Source organism: Anopheles maculipalpis, chromosome 2RL, assembly GCF_943734695.1.
Source record: "Anopheles maculipalpis chromosome 2RL, idAnoMacuDA_375_x, whole genome shotgun sequence".
Taxonomy (NCBI): Eukaryota; Metazoa; Arthropoda; class Insecta; order Diptera; family Culicidae; genus Anopheles; species Anopheles maculipalpis.
This window is the reverse complement of record NC_064871.1, coordinates 33636244-33655840: the sequence shown is the minus strand read 5'-3', so window position 1 is coordinate 33655840 and position 19597 is coordinate 33636244. Positions and strand designations below refer to the sequence as shown.

The following is a 19597-nucleotide window of genomic DNA, read 5'->3' as shown; positions in this document are numbered from 1 at the left end:
AACAGTATGTGCCATATATTACAAAAGTACACATTCCAAATTATCAACCCTAAACACTTAAACAGCACACCACATTCAACAATTTCTAGCCAATAAAGTGAGGCATAAATTAAGGGTACCTTTAACCCCGAAATTCATATACGCACCGGCCTCAACACTAGTAGAGTGACGTATCAAAACCGGTACCGGTCGTGTAGATGGTGCTGAAATGATCAATGAAAAGTCAGCAAATAATACCGGAAGAGATTGCAATGCCAGCACCGTTACGCCGCAACCCATCTCACCAGGACAAATCACTGCATTCGTTAAGGTGATTCGCGTATTATTCAACGACATTCTTGCTGCGACCGCCCTGCTGCAAACACGTGGCTTCATTGCGTATGCATCACACGTAGAATGATTGCTTTCGCCAAAGCGACCTACCTACGTACGTTCGGCAAATGATGTACGAGGAGCGTGATGTGCTTGGTGCGTTTTCATCGTTTCATCGTTTCATATCTGTGGTGCCAGTTGGTTCATGGCTTATAAATTCTGAATTATGGAGTGGCTAAAGGTACACCCAAAATGACTAAACACAGTACTGCATTGAGTGTGCGTACTTTTCTTCTCATTTGTATGGTTAAAGTTTAGTATAATATGGCTAAAACCAACCTGAAGACATGAGTACTCATGTGTTTCACATCGTTTGCTAAACTTATAATATTATGATAAATAACAACCAAAATTTTATTTATTAAACCTTATACGTTTACAATAAGTTTAAAAAAAACCAAGCTGTGTACTATCCATACAACATATAACATACATATTATGATATGTCAAAATGTTAATGGTTATTGCTTTCTTTAAAGTACTACAATCGTTTCCACCCACTGCAACATTTATGTTTTATCTTACCTTATACGCCAATTATCTTTGACTCAATTTATACGCACATACAGCCTAACCCAGTTGAGCTCTGATGTAAAGATTTGGGATGTGCAAGAGGTTTAATCCATGATTACTATTTTAATCTAACCCCCTAGTTTCATTAATTTAAGCGTAATGATTTAATTGGACTTTTAACGTAATATTCTGCGTCCTACAATAAGATCTCTCCTGGAAGGCCCCCTATTATCAATCTCTTTTACAAGGTTCTAGTAGAACGCCTTTATTATTAGTTGCAATAGAATGAATTTATTATTTAATTACTTACCTCTTGTTTCGTATATTCACACGATACGATACCATATTCAATGCGGAAAGTTTTCATGAAATAAATCAGTTCAAAAGAAGCCTTACGCTATTGACCGCTAGATGTCGCTATTAAAATTTTAAATTCACACCAATCCGTTGTACAGTTTTCTTGTGTCATCTATTTCACAATTTAAATAATTATTTGTTACTTTTTTTTCTTCTAAAATTATTGACGTTTATTGGTCTAACTATATTAATGGCAAACGAATGCTCCATTTTTACAATCCTCACTTTGGCCAATATGCGAATTCCTCCAATGCTGCTTCGTTTCGTTTCCCGATGTTTCCCTTCAATCGTTTAACGACTCGCACCCCGTGACGCGTTTCAACCTTCCCTTTTCTAACAAGTAAAAACAAAAAACAATTTCTTCTACTTTTCTCGTTCCTGCGGATTCCACTGCTTTATAAAACAAATAACCAACTCCTAACTCACATTACTGTCCTCTACCAACAACCGTCATTGGACTTGTTTTCCATCGCTTTTCTCCGAATTTTATCTATTATACCAATATTCTGCAGTAAGCGTCATTTTATTGTATTACTTCCAGTAACTATCTAACTATTCCAGCTTCTGCAGCGTATGAAACTTTGATTTGTTTCATTGAGTGTTGCTCTTGTTTCTATTCCTTGTATCCCCTGATGGCAGATCTGGTACACATTCCAAGGAAGACTTATGACTTTTAGTTCTATTTGTTTGAATGTTGCTATAAATTCACGATCGGTCTTAATTGAGTTATTTTATTCCTCGCAGCAAATGCTGCCATCTACTCGTAGCTATAAGCAAACTATCGTCTTTTGAAAAATGGACTTGTAGCGTGTTTACCCTTCCGCACGCCTCATCTTTTCATCGCTTTACTTTACACAAAACTATCTTCTTTTATTGCTTCTGAAGTTCCACCTCCTCGGCGTTTGGTCTAGGAGAGCATTCTTACTTAATGTGTCTTTTATTCATTCAATTAACCGCGCGTCTCAATGCACTTTTTCGAGCCCAATCAGTTTCTCAAAGAACATGCAGTAGTTACGATCGTTGTTGTAGTAGAACGGGTCCTCCAATATGTCCCGTGCGTGACTCAGCGTGGCAGCAGCCAGTTCACCGACGGTCCACTTACGATCCTTCAGCACTCGGCAAATGGTATCAAGCTGCGATGGAAAGGTATTTGAATTAATACAAACTTTTACGTATCATTGCAGTTATGAAGTTCGGCATGCCTTCGACAGTTTCTCGTTCCCTGCAGTGTAATAGCTAAGATAGGGCAAACCGGCTACACTAGCCGCCATCCATTGAATCACCATCTTGAGCTGCACGTCTCCACGTCTGTTGCTGCCACAGCCCCAGTTGCCGGTAGCAACGGGTCGCAGATTCACATTTAATGTCCGTTTTTGAGCAAGTTGTGAGATCTGTTCAAATGAAACCGTAAAAAATGGAGAACGGAAAAGCAATCAATGATTACGAGTGTTCATGACCAGATTTGGTATGCCACGGGAAAGAACACCCAATTTAGATACAGATATTTGCAGAAACGAACAAGAAGTAGATGAGAAGAATAGCACATGAAGAAGAAGGAGATTATAAGTTAGCATATTATAGAAGAGTATTACCTTAGACAACGCACAGCGACGCACAAGCTAGCACATATAACTAGCCCAGATTACTTGAACCTTTGGCATGCATTTATTATGTAAAGAGTACAGCACACACACACAACCACACCCACAGGCTCAACACGGAACGACACATATGCACACACACTCATAGCTACCTTCAGCACCACATCATCACACTTGATGTCCTGCGTGTAGGACACGGACCAGTTCGGTTTGTACTGTAGCAGCTTCGTTTTCAGTGACGATTGCCGCTCGAGCAATGGTTGCTGCAGGGCCTTCCCCGGCACCGTCACCGCCAGTTCCGTTACCGAGCAGCCCGATCCGCTCTGGGTCGAGCGTAGCTTGTGCAGCAACTTCCGGTGGTCGGTTCGCGTGAGCTGTATGTTGGGACACTTGAATAGTTTGGCCGGTTCCAATGCAAGATAATCCTGACGCTGCAATCACCCAATCAACCAACACGCTCGATCGATGGGGCGTCGCAGCACGGGTCATTTAATCAGTTCGTATGTGTTTGGAGAGGGGATTCCGTTGAGATTGGGAATAGGTGTAGGGTAATGCAACGCAAAACACAAACACAACGCATCCAAAAGCATACATGACATCCGGAATTTTGGAGGTTGGGGAAAATATCGCATGATTCCAGAAGGTGTGAACAAAATGCAGAAAATAAATGAAAGCAATAAAATGGAAAGAGAGAAAAATAATTTGTAAATAGATATGGAAACGAAAGATGAAAAATTGGAAGGAGTCCGAAAATGATACCAAAATTATCTAAAAGCTTCAAACTGAAAAGTATAAACGAAATCAATCAAATCAGGTACAAACATGCCACTCCATACGGCGTATGTACAGAGGAAAATAGGAAAAAAGGATGCCTTCCTGATTAAGGTTTTTTTTTGTGTCCCAATTTTATCCGGTCATCAGTTCTACCTCAAAAGCCTCAAACTAAGCCTTACGCATTACGCTACCAAGTCACTACGAAGCAGTTGAAATGATCAATCATATCACTAAACGGAAACTCTTCCCAAACTCTATCAAGCTACCAAGTCTTGGTTCCTTACAAATTATCAGAAAAAAGGGCTTTTCCCTTTGCTGGACAGATAACAATCTGTGACCAACGTGACATTTCCCATTCGACCAACTTACCAGCTGAGCCGCCAGTTTGTGCTTATGCTTAGCTAGCTCCAGCGAGAGCGATCGTACGTGGAGCAATATCTTTTCCTTCTGACTGAGCGATCCACGATCACAGCTGCCGGAAGCGTTTCGTGTTCCAGTTGAAGTGGTCACCGACCCATTCCCACTCGACAGGCACTCTTCGGTGAATGGAATTCCGACGAAACTTTCGCTCAGCGTTCGTTTGAGCAGTGAGTTGGCAAACTTTAGTACGGCTTCGTCGCGAGCGTCCAACTTTTTTGGTTTGTCTGTGCTGATTGGTTCTTCAAGCCATCTGAAACAGTAATAGGGTGTGTGAGAATCTAAAAGAACAGCTCATAACTGCGCACCATGGTACACGTACTTGGCAAACTTTTCGTACACCTCCTCCAGTTCTGAGCCTAGATCGGAATCGAAGCTGTACTTAGACGACTCGTTCGTACCCTTTCGCTCTAACGTACCATTCTGCTGCGGTACTCCAACGGTTGTCTTTTCTTGCTGCTGCTCTTTAAAGTCCGTCTCATCGTAGTTGCTATCAATCGAACCGTCCAGGACGAAGCCACACGATCCACCACGTCTCACACGAATGTCTTTATCGTGAATCTCTGAACCCGCCACACTGATCCCCACCGCATAGCTGCTATCTTCGGTACTTCCCGACAGCCCGTTCGTACGGTCTTGCTCCAGCGCTTCGCGCAACTTCTGCGCAAAGGCGCACCTTCGTTCGGGTGTGTCTAGCACGGACGTGTACGCCCGCAATCCATCCTCATCGTCCTCGTCGAAACTTTCCTTGGCGCTGTGAAACTCATCCTGACTCGAACCGCAGCTCGAAAGTGTATCGGGCCTGGTCAGCCCTTGCGGCTGATAACCGTCCGGGATGCGTAGCGGATGTCGATTCACCGGTAAACACTCGCCCGATGAGCCGAGAATGATAAACTTCCCTCGACGATTCGAGCTCGATCCGGAACATACCGATGGCGCACTGGGTCGTTCCGGCGACAGCCAGGACCGCCGCTTATTAATGTCCTTTTCCAATTTGTTCGAATCACTGCTGGAGCGTTTTGAGTTCGGTGTTGCCTGTCGGATGAAAATCGTCGTGTAGACATCGGGCGATCCCGGTGTGGAACCTTCGCGATCACGCTCACCGATCGGCGACAGTCGACCCTTGCTCGACACCGTTTCCAGCTGGTCTAGCTTTAACCCGGCCGCTCCGGCACGTTTATCACCAGACGACTTGCCTGTCGCGGGTCCCGACTCATTCAGCACCATCGGGCAGGTTGTGTTTTGGCGGAACGCCAACAGGCACTTGTTCAACTCCCGCAGTATGTCATCCTCCTCGAACTGTTGCGATGGTAGCGCCCGATAGTTTTCCGCATCGATACAGCAAAGGCTCGTCTTTTTTGGTTCCGCAATTCGCTCCAACAGTGGACCCTTCTGCCGAGGATCGACGATCCGGGACACGTGATGTACGTTCTCCACCTGTAGCGATTCATTGTCTTCGAGCGCTTCCACGTACAGCAGCACGGCGAGTAGTTCGGGAAAGGTACAAAATTGAATCGATTCCTGAGTGTCTCCGGAAGACAGAACGTCACCGCCGAGCCGTGCCGAAGCGAACACTGTTTGGAGCATTTCGGGATCCGCTTTGTCTAGCTTTCCCTCGTGCCGTATCTCGACGTCACACAATGGTAGCTCACACTCGAGCCAGTCTTCGATCGTGAGCCATTGCTTGCCGGTCATTACCTTACGTGATATTCGCAGATTGCCTTCGAGTGCCGTCCCGCTTCGCTCCAACCAATCGAAGTAGTACAGGAAGCTGCGAAACTTTTCCCTCTGCACAGCATTACTGTTCATGAAACGAAAGGTATAAGCAAACCATTAGTCTATCCCGCCGGTCAAGCCACCTCCAGTGGCAACAGTGGTGGATCAACCTACTCTACTAAACCTCTAAAAAAGTGTGTAAAGTTAAAGTCTTGTAACGTGGGGTGTGTTTTTTCAGTACGTTTTGGAAATGTCGAAAAGAACGCATTGGCTAGCAAGGATGCCACCAGCCGGTAGCTCAGCTCGTCGCTGTCCGCCTGCTGCTGAAGGCTAAAGCTGAGACCACGCGGCGGTCGATACTGCTTGAGGTTACGGGCGTGTCGCGCGAGTGCCTTGATCGTGTGTCCCAGGAAGTGATCGCGTTCGGTTGCGTCCATCGTACGCTCGACAAAGTGCCGCAGTCCTTCGAACACTGACGTGTCCTTTCCATCCTCATCCGGGTCCAGGCTGACACTAAAATCGACGTCAACAGGGAAGAATTTATTAAATACCACAAGCATGAATAATTAAGCGCAGGTTACTGACTTGCATAATTCATGCAGCTTCTGCATCACGTCTAACACCACATCTAAGGTACTGGATTCCTCGATCTGTGCCAGCTTCTTTTGCACGTTCGACCACCAGGGAAGATCACACGGAAGCATAACGAGCGCCATCTTGGCATCGGTTGTCCCGGGCACGTATTACCGGGGCTTGGTGCGGAAGATTCCACCGTCTCTATCCACAAACCCGGGACCAGCGCCCGGATTTGCTTATAACGTGCAGAGTACTACAAGTTACTGTAGTGTTGATTGAATCTTGCCGGAAGCGTAAATGAGTTCTCGTTGATGGACGTTTTCGCTTGGAAAAAGGTGTTCATCTACTCAGGGTTGAATTGCAAGCGTATCTTTTTCTTTGCTGGTATCATTTATTGGTTTGTTTGCTCATTAGCATGTCTGAAGTAATTGAAAAATAAAAGAAAAGGGGAAATAAATTAATTTTCTAGGTTTTATTATTTTAAATTGATTTAAAAGAACTATAATGATCTAACCATAACCATAGATTATTATTAATTAATCATACATAATTGGCAATAATTTATGGGGCGGCCCGGTGGTGTATACGACAACGGTGCCGATCTTTAAACGGCAGAACCGGGGTTCAAATTCCATCCGGACGGTCATTCCAACTACGTGGTATCGGCAAGTCCAGTAAGCCATTCGGTGGTCGGCGTGGCCATTAGAGGTCGTTAAGCCAAGGAGAAGAATTTTAAATATTCAAGAATATAAACAAATTATTCCCTTTTTGAAAATTGTACTTGATCCTTATCGATCAACTCATTAAAAATGATTGCTGGTTTTTTTTAATCAAGAACAAGTTAAAAAGTAGTTGCTCGCTGAATGATCGCTTAAAAAACTAATTTAAAACAAATACACATACAATTACATACACAAAAAAATATGAAGACCTAATTTTGTAATATTCCTGTTATGAAGCAGTTATACAAAGAATTGACATATGTTTTTTTATAAAAGTAAACTGAAGTAGTATCCACGAGGATACTAAAGAATTAATAAGGAAATCGACTTTGATTTACTTTTTCCATTGCAAAACGAAAAATCACGTTTTAGTACTCCTCCGAACCGGTTTTGCTTACTAATTCTAATAAAATTTTTATGTCAGCTTTGATTACTCCTACTTTTAGCTTATTAAGCTCCTATTAAGTCATATTTTTTCAAAAAAATCCCAGCCTTCAAAGACTTCACAAATCGACCTTCAGAAATTTCTCTGTATAACCTTTACACTTTTTTGAAAATGAAACACGCGATTCAACAAGTTGCTACGAGTACAGCTTACCCCCTTTTAAACGCTTCAAACGCCAGAGCAAGTGAAAACAAATCCTTCTAGCTCGTCACCTCACCGGGTGAGCAGTTTCATCGTGAACCTAATTTTATCCCAGTAAAACCTAAAATCGAACCTGCCCGGCACACTGCGCGATCACCACTTATCACTGTCGCGGCTGCATCCTGCACAAAACGTTCACCAGCGAGCACACACCGCTATATTTAAAACTGTCGTTTTTTCCCCATACAGCAAACCCAGATTTACACCTCTCTATGTTTTGTGTATGAAAGAGTGTGTCTTTGTGTGTGTTTGAGGGGAGAGCATTTTTACAGCCGTTCTGTTGCTATTAGAGTTGCACGACCGGCCGGTCTTTCTATCGACAATCTAATCAAATTTACGCTCCGCCAGACACCTCGTGACGCCTTTAGACACACACACACACACACACACACACACACACACGCTCACGGAAAGACGTCAGGTAGGATAGACGAGAACCTGAGGTCTGTAAACGCCCTCCCTGAAGGAGGGTCTCACCCTCATCCCACCCCCATATGTCAACGGTAGCCCCATCGACCGTAGTAGCGTCGTAAGCGACTGCTAATGAAGTAATTTCCAACCGCCACACGCGCCCGCACTCGATGGAAAATGTAAACATCCCCGTTTACGGTGGCGCCGGCTCCCCCAGTTTCTTGGGGCAGGGATAGAAAAAGGGGAAAAAATACGAGCGCTAATGGAAAGCTGACAACCAAACAACGCGAAACCAGGCGGAAACAACAGCCCACCATGCAGGACAGCGGGAGTGCACACTATCGCGTCCCATCGCCAGCGTGACAGTTGGAGGAAAACGCAAAACACCAATCGTCGAGGATTCCGTAACGTGGAGAGGGAAAAACTCACCGCTTCTAACCACATCGATGCTTGACGTCATCGTACCCGATGGTGTGTAAATGCAACACTATGTTTACATATTCGTCGATCGTTGAGGAAGGTTTGGTTCGATCGAGTTTGAAGCGATATGCTCTGAATTTAGCTGCCGTATGAGCAAATAATTATTCTCTTGTTGCATGGTGGAAAGTGATTATTCGTGATTCATACCTCAGTGCTAACAATATTCTAAATAATTCCCAAAAAATAACACACAATTTTCGACCATAAATCTCCTGCGCATCGAAATTAGAATCGAAACAAATTACACGCTGCCCCACAATACCCAGTTGGCACCACCGGCGTGTGTCACGTTCATTTTTACAATTTTCCCAGCTGTCATGCACTGGCGGTGATTGCTTTATTTTAAGCTAAAACCTCAAGTTTCTTCGTACCCAGACCGAGGTGAGTACCGTATGGCGTAGCGTAGCGTAAATAGACGCCGTCGTTCCACCATTCTCCATCCAAATGATTAATGCCTTTTTCTCCACCGGGACTCCAACGGGCTGATCGACAACCACAGTACCACACCAAAGCCGCGCGGTAATGAATCATAACGTAAAGCGAATTGAAGTGTCCACCGGTGCCGAAGAGAGAGAGAGACAGAGAGAGAGAGAGAGAGAGAGAGAGAGAGAGAGAGAGAGAGAGAGAGAGAGAGCGAGAGAGGCTCATACATGCGTGCCAATGTACCGTGGTGAGAAACAGTTTCAACGCCGTACGTAAGCAATCTAATCCCGTTGCTCATTGCAGGCGTGGGGCTAAACATCAGCAGGTGCTATGCAGTTGGGGGATGAAAAATAATTTTATTGCACTTAGGGGGGGATAAAAAAACTTGATCATTTTATAGCAAAATCAACCCATAATGGAGACGCCTAGTGCTTCTTGTGACTAGCAAAATCAATATAATGATTCACGCCTATTTTTGCTGTTTTGCATTTGCTATTTGATGTCATTTTTGCCATTTTTGTTTATGATATATCGCTTTCCCAAACATTCAACCAGCAACCAGTAACAGTACCGGTTGCCAAAAACCGCACGCCTCTGCGTCTCGTACCAGATAGACACAGTACATGTTTTATTGTTAATTTGACATTTAACTTTGCAATTTGTTGGCTGGTTCCACTTATTCCTATCCCACCCCAAAACCTACACCCGCTTAACCTCAGCGAGATTCATTATTCAGTACTGGGCGCTTGTATACCTCCGACCATGCTTGCGTGCGTGCCACAGTCGGAAACATGGTTTTTTTTATTGAACGCTAGTTTATGTTGTTCCCACAACCTTTGCCATTAATCTTTTCCGAGCCACCACCGAGTCACCACCGGGATTGCATCCATATCACTGCACTGTCCGTGAGTACGCCCTTTGGTGGCCTTTGGTAAACGGTGGAGGCGCCCAGTCCCGGTCGGACGAAATCACGCGTGACTGCGTGATTGTTCGACAGGAGCGCACGCACGCACCCGATCGATATCATTAAAATCTCCACCTCCGTGATAGTGAGGAGGGTATGTTTTGCTAACATAAATAGCAAATAAAAAATAAAGAAAACGATGCAACACATTGCAGAACACAACCATGTGGCAACCATTTGGCGCTGGGCGATGGAGCTGTCCCGCGGTGTTGTTTTTGCACGAGGTAAGGTCGCATTGAACGATAACAACAACGGCTGCATTAGCATGGCACGCTGTTTTGTGCTGTGATGATGCTGACCTATGCGGGCCAAACACTGATGACTATGTGGTAGGGAAAGGGATTTGTCTTTATTTTTATTTTAGGTCGATAGCGTTAAAGCATCTCCTCCTACACAGCTGGCTGTGCGAGTAGGTCAATCGATAACGAGACGTGAGATAAATTGTTCAAGGACGATTATGACGAACGACAGCAAACACAGCGTACATTGAGTTCGCATTAGCGAATTGTGAGGAGAGTCTGCTTTACAAACATGTTTATTACAACAGATTTATTTACTTGCTAATTTTGTGAAAACAAAATTTAATCAGTCAATCAGGTGCTTTAAAACCAGTTTCAACCATGAACTGCTTTATCTCTACCCGAACAACTCCGCCGATTCGTATCACGGATAGCATACAAATGGCCATAAAAATCCTACCGCTAAAAACACGCCCAACTTACCCACACCCGTTCAGGGTCAGAAGAAATTCTCACCCACAACATAAGCCACATCGGTTGCTTCCATCTACCTTTCTACCGTCGTTTCCGGCACGGAGCGTGATAGTTAGTCATTTAACTGTCCGAAAACAGATCGACCTTTCTCGGATGGCAGCTGATGCTAGAGCACTTAAACCAGTGCCGGAAGAGCACCGAAAGATAGCCACCGAGGGAATGCTTTTTTTCACGTAAAGCAAAAAGAACAAAGAAACATCCACCAACCAAAAATAAAAGAAACGTCTGACAAGAATAGAAACAAAACCCAATTCTAACGTTACTCCCTGTGAGTGTGCTTCCGAGCTTTCCTCCAACCAAGTTTAATTTTCTCTTTGTTTCAGCTTTTTTTGTTGTGCTTTTGTGTTGTACTTTTCCCCCAAACTGGACAATAGAAGTTTAGCACTCGAAATGTTTGCAAATGTACAGGAAGTAACGTTGCCTTTTTTTTCGGGGCATACTCGAAGCTCTCGATTATAAGCACACGTTACGCGTTCAAACTTCTTTTGCTGGGTTGCGCGCTACGTTTTCACACAAAACTGGCACACGTACATGTTAGTTATTAAACGAGTCGAGCTCGAGAGCGGCTTCGTACGTGTTTTTTTTTTCTGTCCTCACTTCATCCCGGACTCGTGCCTTGCTCGTGCGCCTTTCCAGCCGTCTGAATTGACTTCCAGCTAAGACAGCCAGACTGAACCCTTATCAAAGTCAACTTCCTTGCTGGTTGCTTTCAACCTTTCTCGCTTTGCTAAACATTGACGGATGCTGCCCACTTCCGGGCGCGGTTTCGTGCGCTAAGTTTCACACCACCGAGAGCAGTAGAATGTTTGCCCTCGCATGACGTCAAGGACAGCCACCGCCCACACCGGCGAACCATTGTTCGATCCATGCGTTTCGTAGCGCGTAGTTGTGGCTTTTTAAAAGTGGAAAGTGATGTTGTCGACGCGAGTGAATGACGAGGAGAAAAGTGTGCATAAAACAAAAAGAGAAAAACAATTAACATACAGCAAATATTAGCTGAACTTTCTGAGCTTGCACAATTTTCTTATTATTCCCCCTTATTTAAGAAGCCCACTTCAATAGCCCACGGTTGACGGTGGAAGCTATAAGATGGTACTTCTGTTTCGTAGAAAACTTCACTCGGTAACACTATGCAAACTGTGGTTGCTGTTCTGTAAAATGCTCCCGGAAGTTGCGTACTATCGGGAGGTGTTTTTTTTTTTTTTCGAAAATGAGTACCGTAGCTTTGTTTGGTGTTTGCATAACTTCAGCCAGCAGACGACAACGGTTACGAAGGAATTACACTGAATGTCTTGTTGATTGCAGGCGAACTTTTGCTTGACGTCAGCCACCGAGTAAGTGGTGGCACGATTGGTAGCATCTTTGCAGCACACAAGCAGATTACATGCTCCCGTAGCGGGGGAAACTGTTCAGCTGCTTTCCAGCCGTAGAAACCAATGCCATTGCAACGTAATTGGAGTGTAAAAGATTTCAGGGAAAAAGTGTTCATTTTATGATTTGTTCCGCACGTGTCTGCTCACAAAATGTTAAACAAACAGGAATAAAGCCTTTCTAAACCGTGTGGCTTTCGTTTGTTGAAATTTTTAGTTGAAAAAATAAATTTGCTCTTTGAACGTTTTATTTTGATTAACGAACCTGTAAGACACGCATGCCATTAAATTGGCTTGCTAGACTTGTAGATACATCGCTGCTGGATACAGGAGAACGATTCGAATGGGATTTAGGGCATTCTGTCACCTCCAACATCGATTGTTACTTTAGATTTTAGATCCATTATTTACTTTAATGTGCTTAATGATGCTGAACTAAATTCAATAATTTAATGCAATAATTGATAATATTCCATCAGGCAAAACATGCATTTTCGCCCTAAATTTTATGGTCTTTAAGGTCTGAGAATTTTATTCTACTTTAAATTACTAATAATATGCGATCTGCGTTATCTAAGAAGTTGTTGAGAGATTTTGTTTTAAATGTTTCAACGGAGAGTTCGAGAAATACGTTGATGCCTCACCTAAGTAAACTGAAGACTCTGCACGGGTTATTTTATTTATAAGACAATTCTACATTCAATTTAAAGCAACGGTTAGCTTTATCCTTACAAAGTAGATCCGATTGTAATATCGGTCTGAGTAACTCTGTCCTCACTAGGTAGCACGATGGTAGCAACCTTGGCGTGGATAAGAAAGTCTGTCCACACGGTGAAAGAATGCTCTCCTTGTGAAGCTTCGCCCAAACTGGGAACTTTTGTTTACTTACATTTCTTTGTTTTTGATGTCTTAAAGAAGCGTGTCACTACCACACAAGACTATCAATAGTTATAGACCAGTTGCCCACTTGCCGATTCAGTCTTTTATCATTCAAAGACTTTTGAAATCAGTCTAGGTGGCCTATATTGAGCTCCTTATTGCATGAGAATTTTGGTTCAGCATTTGACACAATTATGATTCAATTCTGATACTTTAGAGGCTCTTTCTTGGCTTTGATACACGGAACAAGGATGTCGGTCATATGAAGTCATCAAGGACCATCACGAAGTTCATATTGTAATGAAAACACTCGATGCCCTATTCCTTTCTGCTTCTATGCGAGGGAAGCCTCAGAGATACTTCTGTCCAGTTTCAATTCAAGGTTCCAACAGGATCGACATCACCAGATCGAGACAACGAGTTAAGTGTATCCTCTCGTGCCGGATGGGGCGCTGACGAGCACCTTCCTGGTGGGGAATTCGTCAGGCATTCTCAACACGTGTTACAACCATTGGAGCCTTCCGGCTTTGACTACCGCACCGACATTCTAACATTAAAAAGATGTTAGACTTCAATGTTATACAGCAGTGTAATTGAACACTATTCGCATGATCCATCGTCAAACTTCATACTTGTAACCGGCAAAATATAGTTTTTGCCTATCGATCGATCCAGAGCTAACCAGCTTATAATTTTTAAATCAACAGAGATATCTATGAATTGTAAATATTTTAGTAATATTTTTGTGCACCATTGTATTTAGTATGACATTGAATAACGATCTCACAATCATTATCCGCAGATTACACCTTTTTACACTGATTCCTACCATTACACTGATTCTTGTCGTATACCACACTAACTCTTTATTTGTTAGACATGCCATGGACGTTCCTGTCTTCTGCTCCTTCTACAATTCCCTAGAATTGCTTGAACTGGCGCATATTACCGAACGCATTCCTCTCATGCTCAACCAATTCTTCTGGTGTCAGATACGATTTTATTAAAGCTCTATTCAACAAATCTCAACGATTGTAGCAACGAGAAGGTTACAAAGCATGGGGAATGCATGTAAAGGGGTAAACACTCAGCCAACTGGGCTCAGTTACAGTTCCATCCCACGCAATCAAGCGCCGTGTAAAATGTCCGACGATAAGAATGCTGCTAGCGAAAACAAAAACCCAAAAACAAAGCTTCCATTTTATTACTGCTCTCTGTGAATACCGTCATCATCATCATCAAGTCTGGAAAAGCTTTTTTCCGTTTTCTTTAAGCGAATCTTCCGATCCGCTTCCAAAATGGTTCAGTTACCGGCATTCGCTGGTCGGTATGCTCTCGTTGCTTCTCCTGATGAATGGGTGTTTTTCATTCTAACTTTTATCGACTGAGGTTTTTCATCCTCTCTCACTTGTACACTTTCGCAGTCTCACATACATCCATCCATCTACCCTTATTTACTCGTTTATGCTCCAACCATGGCCGCACACGGGTCGGGTCGGCTACACGGTGCGTTCCGTTGGACTGTTGCTATTTTTAACGCCACCATCCGTTGAGATTACACCCTTCTAATGCTCTTGTTCTAAGTAGAGGATTTTCCCTTGGATACTTTTCACGCTCGTCAGCCCCATCCAAACGGTCCTCCGTAGAAACCATCCTAGCAGTATAGACGTACTGGAAAAGAATTAAAGGATAATCAAACTCAGGAAGGACAAGTTTGAAAGAATTTGAAGATCACCCTGTTTCATCGCCCAATTCGCAACTTCTATTGGAAGGTTTATATTGGATTCCATTTTTTTTTTCGATTCTTCTTCTTCGGAAAACCAAACGGAAAAAAACCCCACTCAAAACACCTGGCGCTTCAGGTTATGCTCAAGCACGTCTGCCTGTTCTTCTACCTCTGTACCGAATTTCCCAACTTCCTCCCAATCTTAGATACCATCGATTGGGTCCACGTTGGTCCTTTGACATCCAGTGTCAAACCACGGACAGGGAAAACGATGGGCTTTGTGGATGTCTTTTTCTTGTGTCTTAATTTTCCATCACACGTTCCAGCAATATTGAACAAAAGTCGGGACACCTGCCATTTTGCCACTACGAGGGGTGGTTCATTTTTAGCCATCCCTTTCGTTCATCGCTTTATCACAGACAAGGTGAGACACCCTCTTCGTCGCTTCTCCAAATATCTTTACTTCTCTTGACCGGAACGTGGGTGTATATTTGTTTAAAGGTAATAAATTTGTGTCCCATTAGCCAAATATCTCATTTTTCATCTCTTCATCAAATGGGTTTTCCCGTGTTGGGAAAATGGCGAGACTGGTGTGGATACTCCATTTTTTTTATTGCTATTCGCTTCCGGATGGTGGTTCCCTGCTGTTTATTGCTATTTTGGCACACAGCGTCACAGGCAGGGCGCGAACTCAATCTCCTAATGGAAAGCGAGGCCGGATATATGCATTGTAGTTCCGTCCAGTTTTAACACACCGGTACAGGAAGCCGGCAACGGACGCAACTTCCAGAACAAACAGCATTATGCGTGTTTGCTTTGCTTCTCGTCAGCGAACGATTTTATTTCCCTTCGACATTTATATTTACTTTAGCTGTCTTAAATCAACAGTAGGACAGAAAGTGGAAGGATCACGTACTGATGTTGTTCTTTGTTATCTATGGCATTTGAGATAAGGATGGAAGGTTTGCCGTTTAATTTTAGCCTTCCCTTAAATCTCTTCTTCATCTCAAGTATGTCAAAACGTGACTCATTTTGGGTGTCATATTAGAGAACTGCTACCGAAGGAAATGGCATACCGAATAATAGGTAGAAAAAGCAGCCACAACTGGGATAAAGATCATCATAAATGTCACAATATTACAGCGCTTTATTGCATTCCGCGTAGCGTTCGTGCACATGCAATTTGATATTCAACGGCAACCGGTACGTATGATCGTCTATAAATCTTGTCACTTTTTGTACGTCTCGTGCCTCAACCTAGCATTATATGACTCTTATTGTATCTCGTGCCGTAGTCCTGCTACTCATCAGTCCTCGTGTGGACAAAATTGTCTGTTTCCCTTTTCGACCAATAAGTACAAATATCACTCACACACACACACACACACACATGGCTAATGTTATAGTATCGTAAATATCTTCTAATGTGCAGGGAATGGTTCAGCAGCAGAAAGACCGTTTTCGGCCAATCTTTCAACCAGTTCATCAGCACCTAACCGACTTCGATTTATGCGGACCGCACTAAAAACCACTCCCTCGTGGGATCCATCTTGTTGGGATTTCTGCCTTTTGAGTGGGTGCGAGCTTGGTAGAAGCATGGACACGGAAGACGAGTTTCCCACAGCTGCAAACCGAATAGCATCGCGATGATGCATCGTCTCTCGCCAACACAGCGAACGATCTGAGAGGAAAAACCTGCACTGCGCTGCAATCGTTCCCATCGGAGATGGGGCAGAAGTAGAGAAGGGTGAGAGTGTGCGGGAGAAGCTGCAAGACAACACAGACCGGGCCCGAATGAACCAGGAAGAGGAAAATTCGCCGGCCGCACACCTACACACACACACAAACAGACCAACGCAAGCAGTTTACGGTGCACGTCATCGTTTGATTGCGCGCTGCAACAGCGGCATGGCGTGTGTTAGTGTACGGGTTCGGGAGCATTTGGGGATGCTGAGTGCGTTGGTGGTAGTGCAAGACGAATCGACGTTAAGGGAGTGATTTTCCTACCACATCAGCACACACGAACGCTGTGCGCTAGGCTGCATTCTAAAATTGTAATAAGGAACTGCTTTCGAGTGTTTTATGAATACATTTTACGCTAGCAGACCACAGACGGTCAGACCATTGACTTATAGCATAAGATAAACATTTAACGACCTAGTAAATAATTTTAAAAGTTTTATAAAATACTCTTATCATCAAACATACTTCAATTTTACCAGATGATATTAAAATGAATGGTAAATAAATATAAAAGCCACGTTTCTTCGCAGCGGTACCGGACGGTACAATCACGTTTGACTGTAATGCACAAGCCATTTTTTCGAGTGTCGATGAAATATGACCATCATCTCAGCATGCCGCATACCTTGTCGAGCGTCACAACGGTGTTGGTAGCGGTGGCCAGTAACACCGACCACCCCGTCCTTGGTACTGTCCGCTTTGCCTCCCTCGTTGAGCTCAAATTACCGAGCAGACTTTTCTTTCTGACGTTCTTTGCCACTTTCTTCTTTTCACCCACGTCAGACACTATTTGCTATTCTGTGCTTGCTGTTTTAAAAATCAATTTTCTTCTCTCCTATTCCAGGAAAAGCTTCTCATTTCTGCTTCGATTACCGGCAGGAACCGATTCGCACTTCGTAGGAACGTAAGGAAACTTTCGACAGAAGACAGCACGACACTTTGAAGGAGAAATGATTAAAGCATTAGACACAAGATGATTTTTTTTGTAAATTTTATAAATACATCTCTAATAATAACACTTTGCACTACGCATATCCAACGGGAAGTATTTAAGAATCAACGGTCTTAAGCATAGCTAAAAGAAGCTCAATTTAGAATGGTACAACACACGATGACACGATTGTCGTCTGGCAGTATCACCACAAACGCTCACTTTAGCACACACACACACACGGATCGGTGCTAGAATCGTTTGACAAAAGCGAGGGAAATTTGACAAAGAACGAAGAATTTAACATATTATTTATCTCTTTGCCTCCGTGCCACTTGGACGCGCCAAAGCATGCGAACCTGAATTAAATAGCAGGATGATACTGAAGCCGACAGCACACGAAATCTTAGAAAATTGCTCACATACACACACAAATCGCACAAGAACGGTTCGCAAACAGGCACGCACAGCGGACAAGGAAAAATCAAATTTTCCTCCGACTTTCGAATGAGATCAGACAGCGGCCTGAATCTTCTGCAGCTCCCATTTTCCTCGCTCACCAGATCGGTAGGACTGATGTGCCGGTGTGCAAGAAGAACGAAAAGAAAATATACACAGACACACACACACACGGGGGTGAACTAGACCCCGCACGAGCAACGGATGTTTGGAAAATAGAGCGTGCGAGTATAGAAAATTCCGAATCCCGTACCGCACCGTGGTCGTGGTGTAACTGAAGAGGAAAACGTTCGCCGGCATGCGATTTACGGGATACCGCGGCTTACGGATGATACTGCGCAGAACCATCACAACAACAGGAGCACTTTTCCGATCCCTCACACCGAAACCTTCCAAGAGAGAGCGAGAGAGAGAGAGGAGAGCGTATGTGTGTTTTTTTTTCCGGCAAGCGTTACACTAGAAGCGTTACCTGATGCTGATGTCGCTGTATTAACCGTTACTTCGGGGTTTTCCGAGCAAAAGTGTGAGAGTGAGAGGGAAAGACTGATTTAGCGCGCGAGCAAAGCCGTCTGTGTTGGTGACGTCACACCACCGTAAGGGATGCGCATCCCGTTCGCATTCGAAGAATGACGATTTGCATCGTTCGCGTTCACGTTCTATTTCTACGCAAGAAAGAAAATAACAAACCATCGGAAAAACACACACTCACACACACACACACACTAACTGTGCTGGTGCGCCTGTCCATGTTTGTGTGTATGAAGCTTGGAACGTTGATTACCGCTTTTTGCCGCTTTTTTTTTCGTTGCTGTGTTGTTAACTAGAATGAGATCTACCCAACACAAACACGCGCCAGATCGATTGCGAGAGTGAAAGTGAAACGGAGTTTTCCTCAGCGAGAATTTGCCATCCGACCATTCCCAGCCCATGCCGCTGAGGTTCTTGTAGCAGGACACCGTTCTGACGTCATCAGGAAAACTCGTACGATGCCCCCGGTAGACGTGTACGTCGCAATTTTCGCTGGGTGTTTACGCGGGGGAATGGCGAATGTTTTGTGGAGCTTATTTAGTGACTTCACGTTTGTTGATGTGTAGCGTGTATTTTCCTTCCCTTTTGTCCATTTCACTCCCTATGGTAACGCTAAACCTGAAGGCGCTCCCTGCGAGAATGCGCTATTGTAGACGCTACGAATTTTCACTTTCCTTCGTGATGTGTTTGGTGATGGGGGTTGGAATAAATGTTACTTACTTTACATATATTTCAATGCCAAAATTAGAAGGTAGAACCTTGAATGGAAGCGACATAATCTCCACGCAAATCCAGTTTCAGTACTAGAATTGTTCGTGGTGCGAATGGACATTATCAAACTAGGGCATCAAGTGTAGAAAGTTGGTTGGAGTTTTGGAAACATATTTACCTTTGTGGATTATAATATAAACCATACAGCCATAAAGATAGCGGATGTATAGGCTAAATGCACAGTTGAACGGTCGCGACTTAAGCAATGTTTGATCACACAACTCGACCAACTCATAGAACTGATGTACCTGTTAAATGTAAATGGCGTGAAAAAAAAAACAAGAGTATTTGTATTTACAATACTGTCTCACAATTCCGATCCTGTTGAACGACTCCGAGAGACTTTGATCGGAAACAGGAGTCCCCAGAGTTGGTCCCCAGCGTCATTGCGCTTCAATTTGCACAGCAAATTAGCTCGAAATTTCTTTTAACTTTACATTCACTC

General features: G+C 43.7%; 1 protein-coding gene across 1 annotated transcript; it reads right to left on the bottom strand.

Annotated features, from left to right (window-relative positions):
• Positions 1-2204: 2204 nt before the first annotated feature.
• On the bottom strand, positions 2205-6554 carry LOC126559707 (uncharacterized). Its single transcript, XM_050215878.1, has 7 exons — positions 6336-6554; positions 5925-6263; positions 4357-5835; positions 3987-4287; positions 2996-3274; positions 2445-2633; positions 2205-2375 (listed from the first exon to the last, which is right to left on the bottom strand). The coding sequence occupies exons 1-7, from the start codon at positions 6464-6466 to the stop codon at positions 2205-2207; spliced, it is 2889 nt and encodes a 962-aa protein (XP_050071835.1). The 5' UTR covers positions 6467-6554.
• Between the last annotated feature and the right edge of the window lie 13043 nt (positions 6555-19597).